This window comes from Pararge aegeria, chromosome 8, assembly GCF_905163445.1.
Source record: "Pararge aegeria chromosome 8, ilParAegt1.1, whole genome shotgun sequence".
Classification (NCBI taxonomy): Eukaryota; Metazoa; Arthropoda; class Insecta; order Lepidoptera; family Nymphalidae; genus Pararge; species Pararge aegeria.
Window position 1 is genome coordinate 10,662,736 of NC_053187.1, and position 22,723 is coordinate 10,685,458.

The window sequence follows — 22,723 nt, forward strand, 5'->3', positions numbered from 1 at the left end:
GACTAAACGTGCAACATTTTTAAACATATTTGGAGAGATTTCTCTCCCAAAGCTAAGAGTTCCGTAGCATAATAATAATAATAAATATAATAATACTACTAGTAATATATAATAATAAATTACTAAAAACAACTTAATTGTTGCAAACATTAATATTCACAGTATTACTTAAAACAAAATGTTCCTTATAACTATTTTTCTTAACCTAACATTTATTATAACAGTATCGCTCTTTCAGTACGCCCGTTGGATGAAGATCTCCTCTATTCCTTTCCATGCATCTCTATCACGCGCCAGTCTTTTCAATTTTGCTTCCGTCATTTTGATAAAATCATCGCTTCACCTAATTCTCTGCCGTCCTCTTCCCTTCTCTCGGATAAAATTCTGAAACTATTTTTGCCCACCTGTCTTGCTTTTGCCAAGACTCCAGCGATAAAATAACAAACTGCACAACTAGATAAATTGGTTAAATTAATTAGATAAATTGGTTACTCGTAAAGTCGTACAGTTTCAAAGGAAAGGGTTACTTAGAGCATAGAAATTCTTTGCTCTACAAACTAACGAGCTAAGTAAACGATTATGATTATTGAAATCCTGTGCGCTGAAAACAGCCGAAAACTTCAATTTAACCTCTTTTTGACCTAATCACTTCTAATAATTTTTTCCTTTTTTGACCCCATATCCGGTCTCATTCACTCCGGGAACTGAAATCTTTTTATTTTTAATTTTTCCATTGTTTTTAAATTTTTTTATCACTTGTGGTAGAAGTATGCCTTAATTTGTACTAAAGTTCAAAAACAGAAAAGACCCTTTAAGTTTTTCCTTCCTTACGTATTTGCGCAACCAGAAAGCAACCTGTAGGTTTGAAAATTAATCAGCGAGTGGGAATTTCAGTACAAAAATACCCTGTAAAATTCAATATCTTTATATTTTGTGTCTAAGCATATCCATTCCATAGGAATGTAAGGGTCCTTTGCTTAATTAATCACCTGGGGACACTCTGAAAGATGAATGGACAGACAGATAACAGACTGATCGTAAATGAGCTATGTTTTTTAAGGAATCCTAAATATTGATATACGTAGACATGGTTGCCAAGATTCTGTGATACATAACGATTTAGTGCGATACATTATAACGCGAAACTTATTTTGGCCATTAGCCGCAAAAATATGATATTGGATTTTATGATGGACGCATAATTATTAAATGTATAATTTAGTAGGTAATAAAATTATATAAATTCAAAGTTGTTCAATATGTTTAAGTTAAGAATCGTAGATAGGTATTAATAAGTTGTATAATAGAGATCTTGGGGGAAAGTTACAGATCTACAGAGGGATTATGAATCAATCAATTCATTAATTATATTAAATTACTGGTTTTCTATATAATAGAGATTAATTATGTAAATCGATACTTTTGCATTTCAAACTGAATATAGCTTTGATATTGCTCTCAAACACTATGATGTGAAATTCAATTTAGGCATATTCATAAAAATGAAATTGCTTTTGTTGCAATAGGCAATATTGCGCATTTATACGAAAAACATTTTGCAGGTAGGTACAAGAGTATTGCGCTGAGTTTTATCTTCATAAACATTATGTGGAAATCGGCAATTTACCTTATACCTTATATCGTGAGTCTAAGCGATTTTATATTATAATTGTTTTTACAAGATAATATATCCTAGGCGTTACTCTTCAACAACAGAACTGAAGTCGTAGAAGAAATATTATTACTAAGAATAATTTATATAATTTACGAAAACTTAAACCTACCAATCCACATTTGGCCAGTGCGGCGTCGTGTGCTACGGCCTAAACTGTATTCGGTTTGGAAGGAGACCCGTGCCCTCTAGTGGGTCGGTAATGCGTTGTTAATAATAATCTGAAAGATATTGATTTCCGTCGCATTTTTGACAATAGATACTACAAATCTTACAAAAGATAACTAATACCTCTTTTATTGCACGCATATACGAACGCTTATGTAATATAATGGACGTTTTCTAGGTACTTCAATACCACGTAAGGCAAAGTCATGGCGTAATTTATACATAGTGAGTGATATTGACATATATATAAAATATAAATATTCATGTCTAACTTCTCTTTAAAGAAGTAAAACTATTATTTCATTTATTTTAGTGAAGATGTGGAATTGAGGAGAATATTTGCTAGTGAATTTCCTCAAGATACTATCAGGAGAAGCGGAGTATTAGACCCAGAAGTAGGTAAACCTATAGAGATCTATACTAATAGTTTTATACCAAATTAATTCATACTTAACCAACAAAAAAAAACAAAAGAATAGAACCTATCTTCTTTTTATAGCGGGGAAATATAACAATAAGGAAGAATAAAAATCGACTTGACGGCCGACTGGCGCAGTGGGCAGCGACCCTGCTTTCTGAGTATCATGCCGTGGGTTCGATTCCTACTACTGGAAAATGTTTGTGTGATGAGCATGAATGTTTTTCAGTGTCTGGGTGTTTATATGTATATTCTAAGTATTTATGTATATTATTCATAAAAATATTCATCAGTCATCTTAGAACCCATAACACAAGCTACGTTTACTTTGGGGCTCGATGGCGATGTGAGTTCTATCAAAAAAAAAATATGCTTCAAATAATCAAAACATAAACAGGTATGTTGTTTATTGTGGTCAATAGGTCTTCTCCTGAGTTCTATGTTGTCTAGCCACAGCATCTTTCTTGGTATCAATGAATACTGCAATGCCCCAACGTGATGCCACGTAGAGACGGTGACATGGTCTGACGTGGAGCTTGTGTACTCATTGATAAGAGTTTGATAAAATCAAAGATGAATACAGCTACGTACATAATCTAGGATCAGTACTCCAGTACCTATGACACTTCGTTACTACGTAAGTGAGCTGCAGCGGTTTAAACCCACTTTAAACCTAACAAAAACAACTAAGTCTTATTTGTTTTATCCGTTTTTTCCCAGCATTTAGGTCGTTACAGCGAACTGAACAGTTATTACAAATACCCCAAGGCTAAAATCAATAGTCACTTCGAAGAATTGACATGTTATAACAAAGAAGGAGGAAAAGTAAGTCCAACAAATTTTAAATTAACTTTTTATTAAACGTAAGCTTAATCAAAAATCCTTATATGATTAATAGGATTAGTAAAAGGGGAAAAAAGCTAATAAAGTAAGCTAGTACAATTAAAATTAATTCCTAAGCTTTTTTCCTTTTTACGTAATTCTGTTCATCATATAGGGATTTTTTATGACTTGACTTAAGTTGCCATAATTCAAATTCACTGTAAAATTCAGAGAATTTAAATTGAAAGGAACCTAAGTCAAGTAACGGTTTAAATCTAATTTTAGTGATCTTTACTCGCACAAAACCCAAGTGTCTATGGTTAACCTAAGTCAAGTAACGGTTTAAATCTAATTATAGGACTCGCACAAAACCCAGTGTCTATGGTGTGTCCGACTATTGTAATTAAGCCAAGTGATACTATAGTAATTAAGTGTATATAATTTTTTAATCCTTTCATTAGATGTGTAGTGTTGACATGAATCGATATTCGCCTGAAGAAGACCAGTACTACATGTCATCTAAAAATGAGAGCCACATCGACCGCCGTCGGGTTTTCTGTTTCATGTTGCTCTGTTTCACTGAGGATGAACTCGATCGAGTCGTTGCATCTTTCTAAAAAAGGAATAATGAAAATAGAAACTACAAAAAAATAAATATAATAAAAAAATGTCCGTTAAACTCATAATATCATGTTTTAGGTCCTTAAGTAGTGTATTCAATTTTAAGCTATAAGGCATATTGTCTAATAGTTTGAAACTTAATATAAGGGTTAATTTATATGTAAAATAAAATCCTTTTATTTCACAAATATGAATACTAATATTATAAAGACGAAAAGTTTTTCTTTGTTTATTTTTTACCATCGATCTTCTCATTATAATAAGCTCGTTGTGGCCTGTGGCAAAGCAGGACGAATTTGGAAATTTATAATTCCAAAATTCTTTAAGGTCTTATTTATTGGAAGGCATCAGCCGTATCTACCACCCTACCGCCGAAGACGTGCGACCAAGTTATTAAACGTTCCGGAAGAAATCAAATAGGTTTGTGGGTTTATATACTCGTAACTGCCGTATGTTTACGGGTATTTCTAACAGTTTAATCACATTATATATAACATTTGGTGGAGTGGCGTCACAATAGATCGTAGCCAGTCGACGTGACACCAGGGACCAGGCGAACCTGAGCCTCAAGCAGAAGAAGAACAATTAATTGGTGGTGAAAAAAAAAAAAATTTAATACTTATTTTTTTAGAAATAATTCAGGTTATTTTTGATAAATCTTAACCTTTACAAACCTTTTGCTTATAGAGAATATTAAACCTAATAACAGATGAGATAATTTCTTAGTTTTCCAAGACTTGACAATGCTAAAGTAGAGGTAAAGGCTTTTGCAGTATGTTATTGGGTTCACGTTTATCGATTGTACTTTTACAGAGCTCGTCCGATGAAGTACCACCGCCATGTTTACCTCTTTATAACTGCCTGAAGGGCGTGGTTGCCGGTGTTATTACAGGCAAGGCACTTTGTAAAACGGGTTCCGTGGATGCCCTGCGTAGTGTAGGTCTATATAAAGGCGGTCATTTTTTAACACCAGGACTCAGCTTCAGGGCAACCTGCTTGGTCCGCCAATAGAACATCATTATTTCTATATCGATAGTTAGCATGACCATTACCTTGTAATCTGAAACTTCCTTCTGACGGATTTAAATTGTAGACTTTCGGTTTCGTGACTTACTTAAAATAAAAGATAGACAGCTTTCTCACGTCACGATTCACTTGTTATGAAACCATACGGGACCATTATTCATAAGTTGGTTACGATGGAGGACATAAATTAAAACCAAGGTTGAAGACAAATACCTACCTTCCTTTGATATCATAAAATTTGTTTTCAAGATTGCTTATTATATCGCTTTCATCTTGTAAAACAAATCAAAGTTTATGAAATATTTCACATGGGAAGTTTTTGAACTCAGTAATATTCAAAACGAAATAAAAATCTATAAATAAATAAAAAAATATACTACCACAATACACACATCACCATCTAGTCCCAAAGTAAGCGTAGCTTGTGTTATGGGTACTAAGATGACTGACTAAAATACAGATAAGCAACATGAAAAACAATCATGTCCATCACACAAACATTTTCCAGTTGTGGGAATCGAAGCCACGGCCTTGGACTCAGAAAGCAGGGTCGCTGCCCTCTGTGCCGATATGCCGTCTGATATCCGTCTGTGATGAATATCTATATATAATATAGGTAAACATAAAATAAAGAGCCCTATAAAAATAATAATAATCACGGGCGAAGTAATTGAGAGACATATTTTATAACATACTTTAAACAAAAATAACCAAAATAATATTTATTCTATTAGTCAGGTAGCACAACTACGGGTCAGAAAGACGAAACAGTGCGAAAAAAATTACTATAATTCGTAAACGCTAGCATATGAAAATAATGGTTTGCCGCGTGTTTAGACTAGATTTATAGATACTTTTTGGTAAAGCCTAAATTTAGAGAGACCGGTTTAGTTATAAATCATCACGTAATTTTTTTTTGTAGCTTCTTTATTATTGTTTATGTTTTAAAAAATACATTTCAACATCCAAGTAGAGCAAAAAAGCTATAGCCAATTTATTACATCTTTAGCGTTTTGGAGTTCAAAGATGATGATGATCATGATCACCATTGACACCTTGTCGCTTTAACCAAATCAAATAATCTTCTTCTTCTTGTTTTGTTACATAACCTATCAACGAACTTCGTTCTGCTGTAAAATTGTTAATATAATTATGTACTAGTAAACTAAACTACGCATGAAATACACTCTGTCATTACCACACTTACTGGATATGCTATCAGTGGACAAAATGTTGAGGTTGGGATTGAAAACTATTCCGGTTAATTTCCTTAACGTCCAAGGGTAGTCGTGTATTTTTCTTGTTATCACTATCTTACAGTAAATTAATAATTAGCTATGAAGTTAGAGCAATTCACACGATATTTTTTTATGTAATCTATAATATTGTAAAAGGAATTTTCTATAAGCTTACGTTTTAAACTTTGAACTAATTGAGAGACATATCAAAAGTCTCAATGACAAGTGGAGCTAACATGCGCACCACGAGATAATTATGTCTACCGTTTTCTCGTTCTATTTTCATATAAGTCGTGAAAATCGATATACATAAAAACAATTATCTTGTAGAATAGTAGATCTACTCGATTTGTTGTTGTAACTCTAATATTTATTCATTTCATGATACGCTCCTATGTATATTATTGTATATTGTTCCTCGAATTATATCTACAACGTTAACAGTTAGTTGGTAACTTCTGAGTTATAATCTCATATTGTTAGTGATTGCCCTAGGAATACGCCCATTATTGCGTTCTGTAGTTCACGCGCACATTTCTCAAACCCAATAGTACTTATATAATTTTAGAAGCTGTCTACCGATTTGCCGCACGAACGATCTTTCCAAATCTGATACCAATTGGATGATATCTCTCCAATCACATATACTAATCGTTACCTATATCCAACTTACAAATATATACCTATAGATGCTGACATTGTTTAGTCCCGGTATTCGTGTGATGAATTGTTATAGTTATACAAGTGGTTTTATATTTTAAACCATAATAATACTTTTATTAATTAGTTAAGTAGGTACCTACAGCTGTAAAGCTTTGTTATTTATTACGGATTCTTATATAAATCATCCAGAATTAGGCAGTAACATAATATACGGTAAAAGCATCAAAACAAATTGAGCAATCGAGATTAATTCTGGTGTTAATGTAAATTTCTAGTAAATTCCTGTGAATATGAAAATGTTAAAAATCGGTTGTTCTGGTATCCATTTCAAATAGATATCACCCAATTTACAACCATACTTACTGATACTTTAAATGAGAAGTCCAAAATGGTTCTTTAACTATGGTCATAAAGCTCTATGTCGAATTGATATTGAACAAGTTCAATATTGTGTAAGTTTTTAAGTATTTGTTAATTTTTAGTTTCGTAAACATTTCAAGTTAAAGCCATGGTCCACCAAGCTGGTAAAGTGCAGTTTTCTTGCCTTTGAGAACAATAAGCACAGATCTTAGGCATAAACGTTTCCGCAAAATGTTTTTTCTTCATGGTTCAAGCAAGTAGGTTTAGGTAATATTTCATTGCTTTAAACGCAAATAACTAAAAAATTTAGAGGACCGTGCTGGGAATCGAACTCAGTCCTCCCCGAAAAAGAGCCGAAGACATATACACTAACTAGGCCATCACTGCTCCGGTCAGCTTCAATCAAAACATCTATTAAGATTGCAATTACAAATTTAGCGACTTCTTTTCGAATTTTGTGGACAGCGCTATAAGGAGGCGGTACGCTATATGTATAAAGGTATCTGCAACACAAAAGAAAGATGCTTTGCCTGTACTAACAACATATGATAAAAAAAAAACTTATAAAACTTAATTTTAAATAAATTATTGAAACATCCGTTGATACAAAATTAATATGCTGATCGCATTCCAAACATCATTTTTATTTTAAACTATGATTTATAACCGAAAACTTGACCTTTTCACATTTTAATCACCTACTAATAGAAGTCGCCAAAACATGTGGAAATGTTGATGACAGAATAACATTGTAAATCTAACTGGTGGTTCCCCGCGACTTCGTCCGCTTAGAACTTAAATTACCCTGATAACACTTAAATAAATTTAATTCCGCTATTCTATAAAAATACTCCGACCGTCTCGACTTTGTTATGAATTATCAAAGTCGATTATAACATAAATAATGTCAGACTGCTATACAAACTTTCATACTTTATTGAACCCCTTTAGAGTGAATATTAAAGTTATGTAGCTTGTAACCTTTCTGAAGCATTGGGCTTTCAAATGCAAATAAAACATATTTTTAAATTCAACTAGCGCGTTCACAACCAAGCTCTTCAGTTTTGTTATTAATATAAACATTTAAAAACCAACGAAGAGCGACCCACATGTTCACGCATGCTTCTAGTAGTGAGTTATTGCAAATAACGTACATAGTAGATGGCCCACCTGAAGGTATGGATAACAAAAAAAGAGCAAAACTTTGCAGTGCATGCTAGGAAGACGTCCTGTAAAGTGCCGGGTATGTTTCCATGACCATCGAAGAGGTTAAGCCAAATGTACCTATAATAACAACGCATTCAATTCCACGTAAGGCAGTAGCATTTCATTTTTTTTTATTTTACTGGACGAGCTATGTCACATAAAGCCTTACTACTCCACTTGATTTTTATCTCATCGGCCAAAACAATACTAGGGTGGTGTAATTACTTAGAATTCTGCTATAGAAACCTTTTATGTACAGATGACTTCCGTCATGGGTCTAGTGGTTAGCGTATTCGACTGTGCATAACGAAGTCCTGCATTCAATTCCCGGGTTTAGCCAATAAATGCTTCGAGTTTTTTGGCTGAACCCGGTTATGAGTTCAGTACTAGCCCTAAGTAAGGAAATATTTGATTTGATAACCCCGTGCCTCAATGATCACGTCATGCCGTCGGTCCTGACTTTTATCACTGTCTCATTAAAGTAGCGATAGGGTGTTCTCTGATTTCTTCTGTGAGTCGTTAAAAGATTTGTGATGATCATACTCATATAATACTAGATTGAAAATACGAGTATATTATGCACTTTAAATGGGCATCGAAAACGATTTCAAGAGTGGAGGTCAGGCGTACGATTTGTTGGGTCAACACTCTATGACGTAACAATTTCTCAGCGTCACCTTTGATACTCTGATGGGCTCCTAGTAGATAAAATGATCGCCTACGGGTCACCAGTGGCTAGGCCTGATTTCTGGGTCGCCAATAATTTAAAGGTAGGGTTTCTTTAAGAAATTCTCAGAGAACCAAAAAGCCAAAAGGCGTTAAAGCCTGTCGTCAACTAGCTTGGAGTTCTATCCTAAGCATTCAATCTTTCTCTCCTATGAGATCGCTGCTTGGTCTGATAATTATTACTAAAAAAAGAGGCAGGAGGTATTCACAGGAAATTAATAGATTGAATATAAAAACGACAATGCAAATCACATATTGTTAAAATCATGATATGTCTTTTGTAATACTTAAAACCTTATTTTTGTGTACATCAAAAATTAATTATTACCTATATGGTAATCATAAATTTAATAAGAGGTACAAAATAAGTAAATTACCATTTTCTCACGTTCTTAAGTAATAATGTATCTAAGAACACACTTTTCTAAAACACTCATCAGAATCCAATTGGGCACAAATTATTCAGCGCAAAACGATACCTTGACCTTTTAGGCGCAAATAATAACACAAAATTGCGGTTTGAATCTTTATTAACATACGAACAGATGTTTTACAATATGATATATTGTTTTATCCGGGAGATAAAGCCACAAAAATATAGTTCTAAGTCTGTAGATTTACAATTATACCTACTGAAAAACTACCGGAACCGCGGCCACGTAGCAAAAGATTCTAACATAGAAACTAGTTGCTTATATAGAAACTAACAGTCACTCGTGTCAGATAAGGGTTGCAGTGTAATGCTACTAATCAATAAGGCTGCTCAATGCAAATATTTTATTAATCAGACTGGCAGTTATATCCTAGTAGTAAATTATTCGGTAACTAACACTGATTTGGATTAGTTGTGGCCTAATTTCTGAAGAAGATCTAGTGAAACTTGTTGGAGATAGAGAATAGAACTCCTAAGCATACAATAGGAACTCGTTCTCAGGACTTGTGTAGTTGACAATTTCAGATAATGGCTGGAGAGTATGTGTTTGTTACTCAACAAGGTCACAGAGTTCCTTATATTTCTTCCTTTTCAATTCCAAGAAGAGATCCCTTATAGACATGTTTATTTCCTCATCGACATTTTTTCTTGCTTATTCCTTACCACTTCTTGATGTAGACTCGAAAAATAGAATAAAAGATGATAACAAAACCGACTTATTTTACAACTAAAAAGAAATAAATAAATATTTTCTTAAATAGGTTCCAAGTAAAATATAATATGTATGAGACAATGATTTGGGGCAATGTTGGTTGGCAGGCTTTAACGACTATTGTCACGTGGGGTCTAGATGAGGCTAACAGTGCAATACAATTTTTTTTTAAATCGTTTTTTACTCCGTGCCAGTACCTACTGAGACTTTCTGAACAGTCTACAATCACAATATCACACAATTTTTAGCCGGACCCAGGACACCATGGTCAGTAGTGGAAAAAGTTAACCATTGAGCCAACGAGGCGATTCTGTAATTACTGCCTATTACTTTATGTGTGAGCCTCAAACATAATATTTATAAATACAACACATATTAACACTATAGTCTTTATTGTCATGCCAATAAGAATGAAATTAATTTCGGTATCGGTAGTGGGTATCTTGTTCACTGTAGTGCCGACCACTTACAAAATGACTAGAAGGCCGGGTCAATTACTTGAATAGATTAATGTTCCCACAACCTTACACGAATGCTTCATCAGTGCATGTAAATAAATACTTTGGTTAGGAATCCTATTTCATTAAAATAATAATATACATTTTGTTCCACTTAACGGTATCAATTATTATGGGAAGTTAATAATATATACAACTAGAACAATATGTCCAATCCTTTTTGTTGGCTTTGGCTTGCTTGACTTTTACAAATCGTTTTATTCTAGGTTTACATAATATTAATCATTATATATTAGAGCAAAAAAAAAAGGTTTAATTCAATTAAATGCCAGTTTAATGTTACAATCGAACATTAAATTCAACGCAGGGAGAAAATTCACTAATTACTATAAAGGTCATGCCCGCATGGAATGGTTTCAAGAATTCTCGGTGCATTTCCGCGATGAATATCCATGTTGATTCTTTGTGCAAAAAATTAGCCAGCCCTTATGTCGCCGGATGAGGCAATCAACTTCTTTCACTCATATTTCCATTAATATGTCATATAGATAGTCAATATAATAAAAATATCAAAAGAGGAGATCCCAATCTAATAAATTTAGGATTGAACCTTGTGAGGGCGCTGCAAGCAGATTTAACTGCCAGGGCGCCCAAAAAAATATTTTATATCAAAACCACGGCGATTGGTTAAACTGTTGCTGCGTGAAGAAACAATAGGCCAACAAGCACACCATTCAAACCATAATATAAGAAGGCAACATAGGTCAATTTGATTCTGTGAAATAGTGGAACGTAGTTTTTCAAATATAATCGTGATACTCGTATGTGCATTTGCACCTTCGGTCTAATTTACATTCATATGTTTACGTGCGCGAATCACAACGCCGGCTAATTAATAAACATCTTTGTTCGAGTCTCTGAACACCTTCCGTATTGTAACTGGGTCAAGCTAAGTTTATTAAGAAGCCCAAGATGATTATAATCACACAGAGATTGAAAGTGAACTCCAAGTCATAGCAAGTTATTACTGTTTGGTAAACGTAAATGCTTCAAATCGTTTTGCCTTAGCAATACGTGATTTTTGTAATCTTTACCCTACGTGATCTCCTGTCAGATATATCTACCTTTTCAACTGATGCTCTAAACTGTGAATTCATTACATCACTGGCGCAAATTTTTCCAAGAAATTCGCTTTTGCCTAGATCCTTTTTTGCCCTTTTAAGCATCCATACATACGAGTATGAAAATAATGTTCAATAATCTTTCATGTCGTAATAAATTGCCTGTTCTTAAGCTCATTATTATAATTATTTCAACTATAGCTTAACAATAACAAAAGTCTATAATTATTTGTCTGACTATCGGTTTTTAATGTATTGTTCACTAACAGCTAGATGATTATACAGTGCAACTTAAATCAGGTAGATAATAAATATTAAAGTATAAATAGCAGTTTATTTAATAGTTTTAAGTTCATTTCATTTCCAGACATCTTTGAAAAATGTTTACTAGGCATACCTTGAACATGAAACTGCTGGTCATAATTATACGACAATACTGCACCTACAAGTCTTACAATACGTTTTATACAGGTAAAGGCGAAGTTTTTGCTTTGGGCATAATAAGAAATGCCGCATGGCCCAACCGCTATGTTGCAACCTGGTAATAGAAGAAATACTTACATATATAAGAGGGACGTTTGAATACGTAACCATCCCACATACCAAGTACTCTCTGAAGACGACAGACGACAAAAAACAATAAGAACAATGAAACTGGTCAGTAAATGAAGTGAATAGTGAAAATTGCATGTGCTACTAAAGTGACGTGCCTGTGGATCCTAAACGCAAATCTTTTTCAGCTCCTGATCCTTTGTTTGGCTGCTGCAATATATGCTGCTCCACAATATCCTCAAGACGTGCAGATCTTACGTTATGAGTCTAATAACTCTGGTTTGGATTCATACAACTTTGTGTAAGCATAGCTTATTTCTCCCTAAGTGGTCAATATCAACCCAAAAGGTTGATGCAGACCACTTATAACCAAGTACAGTAATAAGACAACAGAAGGTATGAAAAAATATTGATTTGCATATGATTGAAAAAAGCGTCTTTGAGAGTTATAGAGTCAATTCAAACTCGCACTTTATTCAGATGGGGCTATTTTTGAAAGGTTTATATTTTGGGTTTCATTGTCTAGATTATTTTCAACCATAAATTATCAAATGAGATTCTAAAGTTCTTCACACGTCCAGGTTTATGAAGACCTCACAATGTAAAATTAGGGGAATCCTGTCTGCTTCATAGTAAGCACGTACAACTTATACAAAGATATATAAATTAACTGTTTACTTTCTACAGATACAACTTTCTATAGATCTTCCAAAATGCACTCTTTCGCTGCGATTCCCTGTACTAGGTAGAATTGCTTATTCAAGAAATCTAGTGTCTAAAAATTTGTATATTGTGAAGTCAGCATCTTCCGAGGATACTTCTGGACACAACTGTAATATTAGTACATATATGCGTAGAGAGCTAATTTTTGCAAGTCTGTTTTGTATATAAAGATTGCATTACAGATTATAAATTACACGGAGCCTCGAGGCAATCGTTGATTGTCACCCGTGACTTTGTACTTGTTATAAGATTCTCAGAGAAATTTGCTTTGCTATTCTACATAATACCTTTACCCCGGTTAGGGTAGACCACGGTCTCAAATAACCTCGGATCGATAAGCCTAAGCCTTAAAACCCACCGCATCGACACGCCCGTCTGCGTTTGTTCAGGACTCTATGGGTCGCAGCTTGATGTTAAATACCTCAAGAAGTAGCTCAAGAATTAGGCTATAAAATGCAAAAAAAGATTTTTTAAATCGCACTGGTATTTTCTGACTTTAGCGCGTTCAAACAAAAAAAAATTCTTTAGCTTTATTATAGGTTTACAGATTAAGCTTAGTGTTAACAAAATTGCAGGTGGGAGCTCTCCGACGGTAGTAAACATGAGGAACAAGGCCAGCTTAAGAACCAGGGAACGGAAAACGAGGGGATCGAAGTTCAAGGGGAGTACGAGTGGATCGGCCCTGACGGCGTTACTTACACTGTTACCTATGTAGCTGATGAGAACGGATTCCGACCACAGATTCGACAAAGTCCAGGTGGTGCAGTGCCATCAGCTGTTATAGAATCACTTGTAGGTTAAGGTATAAATAACTTGATGGAAACATCACATGTAAATAGCTAAATATTTGTGAACTGTATATAACATTTATATACTGTTGCATTAGAATATTTTTTTTATTAATTTTAATATAGCGAATTGAATGAATACAATTTTTTTTTTCCTTTAATTCCCTAAAATATTGTAGGTATATATATTGAATGGGGGCTAGTTGCAGGCAATCTAAGAATAAGAAACCTCTCAATATTATGTATTTTAAATGTGACTAAACTAAATATTAATAATATATTATAATTTAAATAATTAATATAGTATAATTTGAAAAAAAGTTATACTCGTCAAGGTTATCAAAAAGTTGACCTTGCTGAATATAAAGATTGTACGGCAACTGTAAACGAAACGGAGGTGCCATAAAGGTTTTGATAGCAGTCTGTAAGGGAAGTAGGAAATCGAAAGGCTTTTTTTTCTTAACTTTTACTTGCAAAGTGAAATTAACTTGATACGTGATCATTGTAGAGTAATAAAACATTAGTTATTCATTTTAGTATTTAGTATAAGTTTAAAATAATTTAACAATTCAAGCCACAAGGGCAATACAGTGATCCTATAAGGGCGACGAGCTATAATATAAGTAAGTGAGGATAAAGAGGGAATGGCATTATTCTGTCCATTCGTCCGTCTGAATCTGAGCCTTTACTTACTCTATAGCTCAAGCAAAGCTCCTACAGTCTGACAAACGGACAAAGTGCAATTTAATCTCTCTCGTTTCCGTTAACTAAGAGTTTCTGTCCTGCTAAATAAGATGTAAAGAGCTTTTAATAATTAATATTATTTTAATAATAATTATTATTAATAATTATATATTATATTATATTATATATTATATTATATTTTAGGCCATGTTTTATACGATTTTACACGATTCTTGAAAGAAAAAACGACGACTCTGATGATGCATTAAGAATTGCAAAAAGCAACGTTGCATACTGAAATCGATTTCGGTCATGTCACGATCTTAAGACCTTGCTTCGTGCGTTTAAGATCTAACTAATTTTAAAAATTAAGAAGGAACTAAATGCGGATATGTAAACAGTATACACACTACGCAATAATTTATAGTATTACGATTATAAAATATTTGAATTAAGTAGTATCTAAATTAATGTATCTGAGTTATGGTATGTGTTACCGGCTGTGATTATGTGTCAAAATCAATTTTGATACGCGCTGTTTAGCAGGATATAAATTATGAATAAAGGTGTTTATCTCCACAGAGACTAGATTAACTTATTGTTTGCAAGTATTTTATAATGATAGATAACACATTACTCAGGATTTCTCTATCTATCCAGCCATTCAGAAATCTATCTCATACAATATCCATTATCACTCAATAAACTTGATAGGCACTATGCTCTTCTTGATAAGAAATTCACAGTGCCATAACTTTCTTCAATAAAAATCAAACATAAATAAATACCGTTTAATGACATTAGGCACGGTTCGGTTCGGCATTGGAATATAGAGTTAAATGCAAGAAACCATCAAATAATTTAATATACGAGTATATTGTGTAAAAAACATGTAAAAAGTATTCGAGTGATAAAATTTTACTAAATTATATACGACCAGTTGAACGATTAATTTATTATTAGTTAAAATAGTCGCCTCGCTATTGGCTCAAAGGTCTCTGACAGGTTTTCTATTGGCATTTATCTGTAGCTTATTTTCTCTCATTTATTTTTAATTCTTTATTATATATCAATGAAAACTTCGTTTAGTGAGCTGCTCAAACGACAATAAGATTCAATTTCCTCGTTTAAATTATATCCCACCTAAATATAACGAACTAAACTCGGCAACTAAAGATCGTCTTCTGCTTAACTTTGTAGTGTCGGGGTCTAATATTATCATCTAATATTATCATATAACATATATAAGCCATTTAACATTTAGATTTTAAAATAACTGGACATTTAGAATTTAAAATAACTGGGCGACGCTCAAGAAAACATTATTTATTGGTTTAACATAAATTATTTCAATAGTTAAACAAGATGAAACTGTAATTTTCAGTTAGCTTTTCTGTGCCTGGTGGAAGTTGTGGCTCTGGCTCAGTATTGGTATTGGCAAATGTAGATACGATGTAGATCTTGTTCGACATTTATAGTTTAAGTTGTATGAGGCGTTTTCACTGGATGCCTTTGGCCAAACTGAAGTATCAAAGTAGGCCTCGAACCGGGGCCCCGAGTGTCAAGCACAAGGAAGCTGACGTTATCAAAATTGTTATTCAAACCTACCCAGGCTATGAACACCTTTTTCAAGGCCTAAACAACACTAAGCATTTTCTCCACTCAACTCAACTTCTTCGTCTTCGGACTGGACCGTTTGCCGCACGTAAGCGCTTTTGTACGCCAACTTTTCCCGTTGGTCCAGACAGCTAAATTCGTTCCAGAACGCGTTGCCGTTTGCCAAGGACTTTCGGGAAAATGGCTCAGGATTTAAGGTAGATCTCGCGTTGTTCTGCCACGCCCGTGCACTCCATCACGTGCGTTATTTTTTCCTCTGACTCCATAGATGCTCTACACAGAGGGCTGTCGGTGACACTTTTGATAGAAAGTTGTTTGTTTAAAGGGCTGTGCCCTTTTATTAAACCCACCCCTTTGCCAACCACAGCAACACTGCTAGGCGGCAGAAATAAATGGCGCTTTACCTACTTCCCGGCTTAACTCTGTGATAGGACGCAGACTATAACGTGAGGCTAACTCCTCACATTATTTTTAAAAATCTAGAGTGGTAATTTTACCAACCTAACTACTATTTGAGTCACGTTTGTAGCTCTGTTTTGATAATAGCATAATGGGGTGTAAAATAACGCCATTAACTTTGCATAACCATTCGAAATTGAGTATCATCTGTTTTAACATGTATTGAAAGTAAATCAACGGATAACTTAGATTAGATTTTTTTACAATATTCACTCGTTCATTATTTCTAATCAATTGTTCGAAATTCTTAGTGATTCTTACGCATCGATTAAATAACTTTTAACAGTTATGCAATTTGAGTGTAATAAAAATGTAATGTATGATTTAACTTGGCTTACACCCTTATGTGGTCAATGTTCAACCGATGAACTGATATGTTCTCTGCGTATTTTGATAAGAACTGCTAAGATGTGGAACGTCCTAACGTTTCTTGCAACATGTGCCACACTTGAATACTTTCAAGGCAAAAGTGAATAGGCATCTTTAAGGCAGCGCGCCCCAACCTAATCATCATCATTGTTTTATACATAGGTTTAATCCACTAGCTGGTGAGTTAGCTGGCGGTTTTTACCCGCCTTAACCGTTGTAATGCAACGTTATTATATTATAGTTTAATCACCACATACTCATAGGCGTAAACTTACCACTCAATCTCAGTGACGCTTGATGCGAACCTCACGATCAAGAGCTACAGATTTGATGCGAAATTTATTATCATCTCCTTAACTAAGTGCCCAAATAGTTTTTGTAAAGGGCAAGGTTAATACTACATAACAATGTCTTGATAATAACATTATTTTATTTTTCATAAGGATTAATATTGTTTGGCTTATAGTGACGGTTGAATAACTTATTAGATACAATAATTTTAAATATTTTTTCTACATAAAAAGCATAATGCATTTTAGTGACAAAATTATTAAAAGAGGCGAGTAGTTATGGCTTTATTTAGCTCAACTAAGCAGTATTTTTCAGTACATAGTGTTATTGTGCGACGTACCATTAAATCAATGTACGCAGATAAAATAGCCGTTGTTCTCCCTTGGGTTGCTTTACAAATACCATTTGCTGAAACCCTAATACTGCTGATAAAATTACTTACTTAACTAACTGTTTAATGTTGAAAAAAATATCAAAATTGGTTGAGGAGTTTATTTCTTACTAACAAACAGTTTTTTTTCTCGTATTAGATTGGATAATCTTAGACGACAAAAACTTTAATTGGTCGAAATACGTATCTTGAGTACTTAATTTTTTAAGAGTTTAAACTATCCGTCAACTCTCATTTTAAATTTTGGTCGAAATACGTACCTTGACGTAATATTCTAAGAGTTTAAACTATTTTTTATCTGTCAATCTAGCATCAACTCTTCATTTACTTTAGAAAACAGGCAAATCTAATAGTTGGGCTTTTTTATCACAAAATCGTTAAAACAACACTAATATGTTCTTTAAAGCTCATTATCTTAGCGAAAGCAAAATGAGACCTTGGTTTTTTACATAATTAGGTTGGCAACCTGGGTACCAAAGGTGGTATAAAATAAAATTATTATACCCATTTATTTTTAAAGCTGAGAGCTTTAAAGCTAAAAAAACTATAATACAAAAAACATATCAACAATTTCACAGGGGAATTTCACGCCATATGGTATTGCACCCAAACTCAAATATTAAGGATATAATACTAACGGTTTAGTGACCTGCATAGTGCAGTAAGAGGTTGTCCGGTGGACATCTCTCAAAGCAGACCTACCACCGATAATCACCATGGTAATCAACACGCAATATTTTTATGTACAACCTATGCCAGGTTAAATATCTAAAAATATCGTCATATAGACACACTCTATTCTAATAAATATATAAAAAATATAATATTATAATATTTAAGCGTGTCAGATATATTAATAGTTTATTTACCCCACGAGTCTCCAATAACGGATAGGTTAATCTTTTGGTTTGCATGTCGGGGGTGATCGTACGAAGGGGTTGAAAATGGAAAAAACGAGCCCGTCAGATATTCAGAAGGAATGAATGAGTAAATTTACTTTTATTACAGAAAATTCACAAAAATACAAATACGCGTAAAATGTACCTATGAAAAATTCTATTCCATAGATTTGGAAGAGACCAAATCTCGTTACAGATGGTTGAAAATGCCAAAAGTTTAACTTGATGCTCTTGTCATCCTGACCCATAAGAGGAGGATGAAGGTTTAATCAGCAGGTTCTATAATATTAACAAATAATAATATAATCCCAGTCCCATATTGGAAAATCGGCGATAAAAATTTGATTATTTTTATTTTAAGACTATTGAATGTATATATTTTTTGACAGAAAAAAACCGACTTTTATATTCAACTAAAAGGCAAGAAATAAATATTATCTACAATATTTTTAAGTCAATGCCAAGTAAAATGTAAAAAGTTACTATGTATAGATCATATACTTTGTATACCTTTTTTTACAGAGGCAAGCAAAGTAGCAGTAGTTTAATATTTGAAGAGTTCCCTCAATTTATCCAAGACACCTTAAACAGATCTTAACCTAATGAAAATGGAACGTATACCGTCTTAAACAAAAAAAAATACTTTTCAAATCGGTTTATAAATTACAATATTCGAGCAACGAGCTAAAAAACGTAAAAAAAAATAATAAAAAAAATTAACCTAATTGAGAAAGAAAAGTACTTTTATATTTTTCGCTTGGTTACCTTATCAACAAAAAAAATATATTTTTCATCAAAGTCATAAAAAATGCGGCTGAAATAGAATCATTTTTTTAAATAAAAATATTTTAAATCTATATATTTCCAATAGTGTTTATAAGAATTATGTCTAACTATTCAAAATTTTAAGTCAATAGCATAAATGGCCCCTGCGATAAAAATAAACAGAAAGGGACAATTCGCATCATACGGGTTCCTTCTTTAACAAATTTGATTAAAGAACCCTAAAATTAATATTAAATTTTGCTTTACTAATCTGTCCATGGCACAAGGAAACACAATCAAATCGAGTGTGAAAATTAAGGCGGAAATAAAAACGAGCATTTACAAACACTATTCATAATTATCTAGTTTTATTAGTACCTGTATAAAATATTTTAATTAATATTTCTAAGAATGAATCTATGTTAAAGTATGTTTTACCAACAGTGGTGGTGTGTCAAACTTATTTTTGTCACGCGTTATTTTGTTGTTACAATCCAAAATAAGCAGTTTACCTTCACCGAAGCTTGATTAACATTTTCGGCAAGTAGGTTCATTGGTCTTTTACAAATAAGTCATCTGCTACAGATATAAAGGATGGGAGACAAACGAGCACGTTACATTCTTTAGAATAGTCACCGTTGAAAGACCAAATCAAAAAATGAAACTGGTGCGTACAAATAAATTTATTTTTGCAAAAGTGTTGGTTTTCAAGTGAGTGTGTAATTGGTTCATGATATGCTATGGTGAAGTGCTGTTATTAGCGTCAAAATATGATTTTTAATATTTTTTTATAATATCGTTCTATAAATTACGGTCGTACGAGTGCATGAATGTATTAATTTCAGTTTCGTGATTATGAATTTTTTACACGTCTTATCGATGTTTGAAAATAGATTCCTTCTTATCCAATCCAAAACAACAGTATTTTTGCATATATTTATTTAATTGTTTAAAATAACTGTTTCGTTCTATGTTGTGTAATATTTGTGAACTTTCGATCTCGCAACATGCATTTCACGAGTATTTTTCCCTAAATAATTGGGTCAACGCTGCCAGACGTTTTTTTTCGTGAATGTGTGTTCAATACATTGGGAATATAATTTACAGTTACAGATATTTTATCAACTTTTGTATGGCATTTAACACAAACTTTCTTCCAGCAGTGGGAATCGGATATTAATATTGTTAGATTTTGTTATTGTTTTTTTCTGCTGTCTTAAATTAGATTCTTTTTTTGTATTTGGAATAAATTCTATCATAAAATTACCCAAACTCAACCTCCAATGTTTTTGTTTCATTGGCTTTTAAATGCATTTTTTTTATTCGAGACATGTTTTTTTTTCAGTTGGTTGTTTTGTGCCTTGTGGCCGTTGCGATAGCGGCACCTCCTCCAGCTACCTACAACAATAACAATGCCGATATTCTCCGCTACGAAAATGACAACATTGGTCTCGGCAACTACAGATACGTGTAAGTTCTCGCTATATACTTATAATTTAAAGTGGTTGAGATGATTCATGGGAGAATCTCTTCGTGATCAACCCAGGAGATTGTACGTGATCATACGTGACCAGATCAGATATGAGGAGATCCGTAGAAGAGCTTGAAGACATAGATCAACGAGTCGCGAAGCTGAAGTAGCAATCGGAGGGCACAAAGAGCCGATGTGATCCCTGCTGGAATGGCAACCCCGTACCGGTAAACGCATCGTTGATGGCAACAATCCGCTGGATGCCACTGAAAACTAGCGGCTCAGGACCGTTGTTTATACTTAAGTGCATTCCTGCAGTGAATAAGCAATTCAAGCATCATCCCAGCAAGCACGGTTTCAATCTGAATCTGGAATCAGATTTTGATTATAATGCAAATAAAAATGTTACATACTTTATTTTTAAACCGCGATTTGTATGATGCGGAATCAGTCTTGTATATAGTAGTGTCTGCCCAAAACTTGTTCTTAGGGCCGAAACCAAAATCGAAACTGAAATTTTCATATAACAGCATTTGCATGAACATGTTACTAGTAGTAGTTTTTTTTGTGTCAGAGCTCGTCCGTGCTCATTTGCTATTTGCTGCAATGCTTTATTCTGGTCTGAAAGGCTTGGGTTCCTGTGTAATAACAGGTACATGAGGCTTCACATCTACGGTTCAGGTGGATGGACACAGTGGAATTTTAAGGGTATGGTTTCAGTCGATACTCTGTTATCAAAAGTAGAAACGATCATCAACGTTTCGACAGATGGATGTCCACCGCAGAATATAGGGTTTTTGCAAGGATTGCAACACTCCAGTCTTGTTATGTTTGTGCCCAGTAACGCCCTGTGTTTCAAATGAAGCCGACTGCCCACTAAGTTGGTTCTCTACCAACGCTGAGCTTTTCAGTGTGGGATCGTAACTCCAACAACTTGGGATCCTTACGTCATTACCTACTTTGGCTTGACAATTATGTATTACTAGCTGTTCTCCGCGTTCTTTTTTCGCGTTTATGACACATCTGGTGGAAACCGTTCGTTTTCCTGGAATAAAATATAACATATGTAACTATAATAATAATAATAATCATTTATTTTTCTAAAAAACAATGTATATGGCCCTGATAACTAAACTGAGTATAAACTCGTATGATAGTTATCAGTTGAAGGAAGCCTTCCCGGCGCAGTGGTGAGCCCTGTGGATTTAAGCGGGAGGAATTTTCTCTAGTCTTGTCTGGTCGGAGGCTTCTGCCGTGGCTTGTTACCCCCTACTGAAAAATACATGCTGCTAAGCGTTTTAGCGTTCCGTTACGATGTCGTGATGATCCTTATAAGTGGCATAGGTTTGATATTACTGCCATACGTCTAATAGTTTAGCCCGTTACCGTCTCAGCCATCCCTTACCAACAGATGAGATTGCAGTCGAGGGCTAACTTGTAGTGGAATAACAAAAAATTAAAAAAGAGATAATTATTTCGAATTTATAATTTTAGTAAGGTACTAAGGATTACGAAAGTATGATTCAGCGAGGAATAAACTCTATAATTTTCTCTTTCAGTGTCGTACAATCCGATGGCACAAAACAAGGGCAGCTAGGAGAACTCCGTAATGAAGGACGCGAAAACGAATCAATCGCTGTACAAGGTTTCTACTCCTGGTTTGCCCCTAATGGCGTAGAGTACAGAGTTGTATACACAGCTGATGAAGAAGGTTTCAAACCAGAAGTCGAAGAAGCCCCTGGTGGACCTCCCCCAGCAGTCGTAGCTTCCCTCCTCGGTTAACCTAAAGCACAATTTACCTAGTTCACACCGTATGTTAGCTATTATCTATTTTTATTTTGTTATATAATATAAAAACGTTTCCTTGGCCACTCGTTTCATTTTATACTTAGTAAATTAACGTTTTCATTTATCCTAACGCAACCAATGTGCAAATGCTTGGCCCAAGCCTTCTCTCATAGGAGAGAGGACTTAGACCCTTCCCGCTTCTAAAAAGAGGTTCCGATGGCTTGACGTGATTTCCGAAAAACGGGGATGGACACGGAAAATTTTTCTAACACTGAGAATTTC

At 34.0% G+C, this 22,723-nt stretch overlaps 2 protein-coding genes across 2 annotated transcripts; both read left to right on the top strand.

The window, feature by feature from the left end:
- Positions 1–1,588: 1,588 nt before the first annotated feature.
- On the top strand, positions 1,589–13,757 carry LOC120625794. The gene is made up of 7 exons (XM_039893005.1): positions 1,589–1,642; positions 2,019–2,065; positions 2,154–2,235; positions 2,979–3,083; positions 3,542–3,631; positions 12,385–12,497; positions 13,495–13,757. The coding sequence occupies exons 1-7, from the start codon at positions 1,607–1,609 to the stop codon at positions 13,718–13,720; spliced, it is 699 nt and encodes a 232-aa protein (XP_039748939.1). The 5' UTR covers positions 1,589–1,606; the 3' UTR covers positions 13,721–13,757.
- A 2,431-nt stretch (positions 13,758–16,188) lies between these two features.
- Positions 16,189–22,435, top strand: LOC120626005 (flexible cuticle protein 12-like). The gene is made up of 4 exons (XM_039893285.1): positions 16,189–16,205; positions 19,768–19,849; positions 20,528–20,652; positions 22,213–22,435. Exons 1-4 carry the CDS (start codon positions 16,189–16,191, stop codon positions 22,433–22,435), a joined length of 447 nt encoding a protein of 148 aa, XP_039749219.1.
- Positions 22,436–22,723: the final 288 nt, after the last annotated feature.

Bases quoted from the DNA above. Each gene is read 5' to 3' on its own strand.
- LOC120625794 (XM_039893005.1), top strand. From the start codon at position 1,607: ATGTGGAAATCGGCAATTTACCTTATACCTTATATC. The intron at 1,643-2,018 runs GTGAGTCTAAGC...GACGTTTTCTAG, and splicing joins TTTACCTTATACCTTATATC to GTACTTCAATACCACGTAAG. The intron at 12,498-13,494 runs GTAAGCATAGCT...ACAAAATTGCAG, and splicing joins TTGGATTCATACAACTTTGT to GTGGGAGCTCTCCGACGGTA.
- LOC120626005 (XM_039893285.1), top strand. The intron at 19,850-20,527 runs GTGCGTACAAAT...TTTTTTTTTCAG, and splicing joins CAAATCAAAAAATGAAACTG to TTGGTTGTTTTGTGCCTTGT. The intron at 20,653-22,212 runs GTAAGTTCTCGC...TTTCTCTTTCAG, and splicing joins CTCGGCAACTACAGATACGT to TGTCGTACAATCCGATGGCA.